Here is a 7464-nt window from a genome sequence, read left to right on the forward strand (position 1 = left end):
ATCCTGGCATTGTACGGAGGGGCCCTCACGACCTGCCGGGGTCACGGGTCACGGCTGGAGCTAGGCGTGGCGACAGCGGGCACCGGGTGGAGGCTGAGCTCTGCTGCGCGGGAGGGCGGAGTCACTGGCACATTCAGGGGCGTGGCTTGAGGCTCAGGCCACACCTTCCACAAAAAGCCAGAAGAAGAGACAGGCGGACAAACAGACAAATTGAAGGGATGAACGGAGAGACGATAAGACAAGAGAGCACAGGAAAGGAGACGAAATAAAGATGGAAACGACAGACAGAGAGAGAAACAGCGTTTAGAGTGTGGACTGGCCAATGATCTGGGGTCTTGCAGGCTGAGGCTTCTCAGACGCGCTCATGCAAGACTGTAACTGCAGATCCTGCAGAAACACAGAACAGGACAGACAATGGCACCTCTGCACTGCTGTGTGTGTGTGTGTGTGTGTGTGTGTGTGTGTGTGTGATGCAGTTTTGAAGTTTAGAAAAGTAATGATGCAATAATGAAAATTTCAGACCCAGTTTTCTCAGCATTTCTCTATTTGAGTTCCACTGAGAAAATAACAGCATACAGGTCTTGGAACAATATCGTGGTGAGCAAATAATGACAGAATTACATTTTTAGATGAACGGTCCCTTTAAATTACACTTGTAAAAAATTGAAGCCTAACAAGCACAACATACTGCCCTTCTGTTTCCCAACATTTTCAGCCATTTTCTTTCTTCCTGTTTCTCATTCTGTAGAATAACATGTTCTTTCTGATGCACAATGTGGTTCTAATTCAGTCTCTGAGATTCCCTGCTGGTACTCCACAAAACTGAGAGAGACAGATGGAGGAAAATAACCCTTTTTCTCTGGAATGATACCGGAGATGGACGCAGGATCTGTGAACTTTATTTACAAAATACATTTATAGGTCAATTTAAATTAATGAATTAATTTCATTATAAATTATAATATTATTTATAATATCTATAGTTTAATTTAATATATTTATGTTTATTAGATATATTCTGTTTATGATGAATTTAAGTATAACCATTTTATTTCTCGAAAACAGGGAAAATAAAGTTGCCAAAGTAGCTGTGTAGTGTAACAAAAATAGGCACAATTTGTAAGGCTTCCCGTGTGTACATTTTATAAATAATGGGAGCGATCTACTTTTTGGTTGGTGCCAGAGCAATTTGTTTTTCTGAAAACTTCAAGTGGTGATGATTGGTTCTCGGTTCAAGACCAGCAGGTTTAAAGAGCCATTTCTAGGCCAGTTTTTTTTTGTTGTTGTTTTTTTGCTTTGTAAACATGCAGAATGGAACCAAATTGGCCTCCAGTTACAGCAGCGCTACACTGCCGGTGACAAAGGGCTAAAAGAGAGAGAGCGATTGTGTGTCTAATGTCTCCAGCAATCAGATTGAATATCAGTCAAAGCAGGGAAAGCCAGTCTGCCACAGAGAGACATTAGAGCTGATATCAACTCTGAGGATGCAGAAATGGCTTAAAGGGACTGGCTTTTTCCCAATGATCCTACATCAGATGTTGTGATGTCCATCAAAGGCAAGGAATTCTTCAGTCATACAGATCTGATTCAGTCTCTAGAGCCGTACAGCTCCGATTTCCCCACTGAATGAACTATGGGATCGTCTGATCTCCCTCCCGGAAGGACACTCTTATAATACACTCACATTTCTACACACACACATACTTGTACTCTATTATGGTCCACTTGGCCAAACTGAACCATAACAAAGAGGAATACATTTCATCATCTCTTCTGCTAGGGTTGAGCAATATTATAAAATAGAACTGGTAAAAATGGGTATGTATACTGATTATTTCAACAAGAACTTGAAGTGTGCTTCCAATTACAACTTATAGTCATATTTATAATTTCTAATAAAGTTTTTGAGTTTTTTTTGGACATAATATATTGCTACATTGTCTGAAGAATTATCTCTTGGCTCCAAATAATAATACAAACCATAATAATAATTTTAATGATTTTCAAAAATATATGTGAAATAACTATGTGGTAATATTTAACATGGTTGATTAATAAATTATTTATTTATTTAAAGAATTTTCACCAAGAATATCTATATTACTGGCCAAACTGGACTATTTTGACAATTATTTGACTTTTTCTACATAGTAGAATAGTTGTAAACATAAAAACAAAAAAAAATCATGAATGTATTAATGACAAAAACTTTGTGTCATTGTTATATAAAATGAATCATTGATGTAAGATTTTGGTCATACTATTGCTCAGTCCTTTCTTTCTTTCCTTTTTTCTTTTTCTTTCCTCTTCTTTCACTCACAAACACACGCAGATGCTAAAATGCATGGACATTGGGAATGTTTATTGGGAACATATGAGTATTTCTGTCCCTAAGGGCACTTAGGGGGTTAGGACTGATGGACAGGAAGACACACACACACACAAACTCTCGCTCTCTCAGTCCATTTGCTGTTCAGTAAATCAATTTCACTGAGAATTTCCTCTCTTTGGGGAGGGAGGAAGGAGCAACATGTTGGCAGCTGTATCGAATGTAAAATTCTCAGCATGTAATCTACAGAGAATTCATGAACACACCAGCAAAGGGCTAAAAACCAACTGGCCCAAACTGTACCATTTTGTTTTTCTTCTTCTAGAAAACATTTCAGAGGACATTTCCCAAAAAGTAACAATTCTGTCAACATTTACTCACCCTCATGTTGCTCCAAACCCTTCAGTGGAACACAAAACATAATGTCATAATATTAAAAATGTTAAAGGGGACATATTATGCAAAAATCGCTTTCATAAGGTGTTTGAACATAGTTGTGTGGCTGCAGTGTGTGAAAACAACCAGCCTATAATATAAAAAATCCACCATCTAATTTTTTTTATAAAACCAATAAATCATAAACAGTCTCTCCAAATGAGCTGTTTCAGATTCTCCCTCTGTGCACGTCACTGAGGGGAAAAGTCCCACCCATTTGTGACGCTGCCCTATAAGCATAGACACAGCCATGAGTGAGAAGCTGCAGTCCACCATTACTGGAGATATATACACTGTCAGTGGCAAAGAGGCTTTACAAGTGTTGTGTTTTGGGATGCACTAATAAACATAGGAGTCGCCATAATCTCCCCTCATCTGAGCCGAGGACAATTTCATTTTCAAAGGAAATCAGTAACATCCCCTAAATGTTTAAGAATCAATACCAGCGATCTAGACAAAGTAAGCATCATACGTTTGTTTTCCAAATTGCCTTTCTGAAAGAGCTTCTTGGCACTCTGTAAAGCTAATTGCTATAGCTATCATTGTATCTGCCTGTTTTCACTGATGATGCCTTCAAGTGCTGCCAGAATGATCGTGAATAGGAATGTAGTAGTTAAAAGTTGCATATGAAAGCAATGTGAGTCGATCCCTTGAAGTTGTCGAGCTCATAATCAGAAGTGGAACTTATAAAGTTTGTGATAGCATGAGACCAGCTATGTTGTTATTTTTATCCCACCGTGCTCCCCATCTGTGTAATTCATAAACGCAAATTAATCATGCACAGTAATCAGATGACTGACTTTGAAACCGAGTTTTATGTTTTCTGTAAAGATAACAGGCTTGTATTAATAGTTGAATGTTTATTTGCAAAGGCTAGCACTGCTAATGCCAGAGCTTGAGCTCTTGAAGCTCCGCCCTCTTCTCCAGGAGCAACAGCTCATTTGCATTTAAAGCAACATACTCAAATTCAGCTCGTTTTGGCTCATTCACTAAAAGTGTCAATTTTAACAAGCTATAAAAATTTATCTGTGCGGTATTTTGAGCTAAAACTTCACATATACGCTCTGGGGACATCAGAGACTTATTTTACATCTTGTAAAAAGGGGCATAATAGGTCCCCTTTAAGATAGACTTTTGAATGCTATCAAGTAGATCATATGACTTAGAGTGCTTTCATACCTGGCCCGTTGTTTCGGAACCTGGCGTGTTTCCCCCCTTAGCTCGGTTCATTTGGGCATATTTGAACACGGCAATCGCGCTCGGATTCGCGCCAAAACAATCAGTCTGAGATCGCCTGAATGAGGTGGTCTCGGCTCGATTGAAAACGCACTCCGGAGCGGTTCGGTTGTAGTGAGAAAGCAATCCGATCCAACGGACCAACGAACCAGGCTATATCACAATGTATGATGGGCAATTACATAAGATCCGTGAATAGCATTAGCTTTGTTGTTTTGCTAATACCTCAGAATTAACCTGTGAATGTCTTCGCCATTCAAAATCAAAGCACACTTTTTCATTTTATAATGCTGTCTTATTGCTCTTCTTCGTAGTAGGTGCATTTTAAAAATGTTTTCCCTATGAATCCTGGACTCCTGCTCAAAATGATACATTAATATAACGACATTTCTTCCTGACAGATGACAGCCGTGACAGCTAAGTGAAATCCTGGAAAATATACCGTGGAACTTTGACCAACGAGAGAACAGTTTACTCACGCATGACTTGTATTAGCAAATTTGTTCCACTTAGAAACTTTGCCGTGTGAAAGCGAACCGCACCAAGAATAAAAAGCAACACTGTAATAATTTTAATCCCTGTTTCGGAACAAAGCAATCGATCTACAGGTGTGAAAGCACCCTTAAATTCCTTAAGTCTTCTGAATTGTTCTGGTTTTCCTTTTTATTCAAAAGCATTGATGGTTCGAATAATGTGAAAACTCTGCTAAACATCTATTTTATTCCACAAAAGAAAGTCAGTCAGGTGAGCAAATGCTTAAAGGATTTTCATCTTTTGGGTTAACTGTGCCTTAAAAACAAATTTAGAGAACATTCAGTAACACTTTACAATAAGGTCCCATTAGTTAGCATGAGTTAATGCATTAACTAACAATGAACAAATATATTAGCTGTTTAAAATTATCATTAGCTGTTTAAAATTTTCCTCTATTTCATGTTAGCTCAGGTCAGTTAAATAGTATTAATGTAACATTTGATTTTAATAATGAATTAATAAATGTTGAAATTGTCAAGTACTCACGTATGCGAGATGAACACATATTTCGCATGCGCATGACGTCACCATTTTCACATATTTGCAATAATACTATTGTTTTAAAAAACTTGCACTTTGAAACCCATATTCAAAAGTTTCCAGACACACAAAACGTTGTTGTCGTGTAAATGAACTACAAAACGCATAAAACTTTTCTGTATTTAGTTGAAAATGGTGTCGCATAAATGTCCCCAAGACTAAAAATATTAACACTTTAGCAATATCAACTAGGACTGGCAACATTAATGCGTTAACAAATTTGATTAATTCAAAATGCATAATGCGTTAAAATGATCTATAATAATGAAAACACCCATAACCCTGGTAGGCAGAAATTTCTATTTAAAAAAAAAATCAGATGGAACTCTAAATAAACTAAAAGTTGTGTGCATACATCGTATTTTGAAGTAGCCTACCATTTAAAGGGGTCATAGGATGCCCATTTTGCACAAGTTGATATGATTCTTTAGGGTCTTAATTAAAAGTCTATAACATACCTTGGTTAAAATTTCTCAATTGTAGTGTAAAAAACACCCTTTTTAAACCTGTCAAAATCAGCTGTTTTCAGCAAGCCATTTTTTAGTCCATGTTGCTTTAAATGCTCTGACCCCGCCCCTCTCTTCCATGGGGTGACAAGCAGTACTGTTTACTTTAGCAGCGAAACTGGCTAACAAGTACATTATTAGGAAAGGTGATTTGCAAAGATTCACTTAATAAAATTGTACTCACTTCTTCTGTAGGTGAGGCTGGATCACGAATGATTTGTGTGATCATAGATGCATTTAGGCAGACATTAATCCTCTGCATTTTCAGCGGCTCAGATGTAGGGAGTAATTGACAACTGCTATATTCATTCATTAAATCCCACAACTAAACACTTCAATCGCTTAATCGGAGATATCTTGTCATTCAACTATCGTGGGCGGGGCCTGTACAGAACTACGTCATTCTGACAGGAATCTCAGAACAGCCTGATTTGAGAAAGGGGATTTTAAAATAGGGATTTAAAAAAAACACACTGGGTGGATTTTTATCATTATAGGATGGATGTGTACACACACTTCCAACACACATTTATGTTCAAACAACTTGAAAAGTGACCCCTTTAAAGCTTATTGAGTCTGAAGTCTAGTTTGAGCAAGTCGACAATGAATAAATGGTGTGTTTAATTTCACATTTCAAGTGTGCGATTAATCGCAATTAAACTTTTGATCTTTTATCTGTTGACAGCCCCAAAATAAACATTCAACAGATTTATTAAACACATGTAAAATATGTGAAATGTGCTTTCAGAGTGACTGTACCTGGCTGGCCTGTACGTGTCCATTAAAGTCGTTGTTCCGAGGCATCAGGAATGTATCGTGGCTCATCGTTTTCTCCGTCCGCGGCACACTGGGATCTCCATCCTCCACTCCGTTTGCCTTGCGCACACACAGCACCTTGCGGAAACTCTGCTTGAAGTTGTCGGACAAGAACCCGTAGAGCAGTGGATTGGCGCAGCTGTTTGCATACGACAAGATAACGCCGAAAAAATACACCCCTGCAATCACACTGTTTTCCGGGAGTATGAACACCAGGTTTACGATGTTGATGATGTAGAACGGCAGCCAGCAGAGGACAAACACCACCACGATCACCACCACCATGCGGGTCACCTTACGCTCGGAGCGTCTGCGCTTCGTAAATCCCGCCCTGGCTCCGGACGACTTCACCTTGACTACGATGAGCAGGTAACACATGCAGATGACCAGCAGTGGGCCGAAGAATCCGAGCGTTGCGGTGTAAAGTATGAATGCTGTCGACCAAACGCCTCGTGGCTCCGGCCAACTCATGTTGCATGAGTTAAACATGTCCTGAACATCCGAGAATATCACCACGGGGAGAACAACGATGAAGGAAAACGCCCACACTGCTGCGCTAACTGCTTTAGCTACTCGTGGTCGGCGCCACCTAGTGGAGCGAATAGGATGCACTACTGCTAAATAGCGATCAATACTCATCACTGTCAAACAGAAGATGCTTGTGAATTGATTTAAGGAGTCTGCCGTCATGACGACGCGGCACAGGAATGAGCCAAACGGCCAGTAGGAAAGTACGTTTTGCGTCGTAAGGAACGGGAGGCCCAAAATATACAGCTCATCGGCCACGGCCAAGTTTAAAATGTAGATGTTTGTAACTGTTTTCATTTTAGCATAGCGTAAAACTACGTAGATAGCCAGAGTGTTGCCAGTGAGTCCAACGATGAACACAGTGAATGATATGACAGCAGTAATCATCGTGCTGCTCCCTTGAAATGGCATGCTTTGATCGGACACATTGGCAGTGTAATTCCCAACTGGACTTCCTGAAAATCCCAGTCCAAAGGAGGAGGAGGAGTTATAATCCCCTGGGATTGGCCCCACCGACCCGGATTGGTTTAATGACGCCAT

General features: G+C 39.5%; 1 protein-coding gene across 1 annotated transcript; it reads right to left on the minus strand.

The window, feature by feature from the left end:
* Positions 1-303: 303 nt before the first annotated feature.
* LOC306873195 (somatostatin receptor type 5-like) lies at positions 304-7464 on the minus strand (the record flags this gene model as incomplete). Its single annotated transcript, XM_079422304.1, has 2 exons — positions 304-387; positions 6340-7464. The coding sequence occupies 2 exons, from the start codon at positions 7462-7464 to the stop codon at positions 304-306; spliced, it is 1209 nt and encodes a 402-aa protein (XP_079278430.1).

Source organism: Barbus barbus (assembly GCF_936440315.1).
Source record: "Barbus barbus genome assembly, chromosome: 7".
NCBI lineage: Eukaryota > Metazoa > Chordata > Actinopteri > Cypriniformes > Cyprinidae > Barbus > Barbus barbus.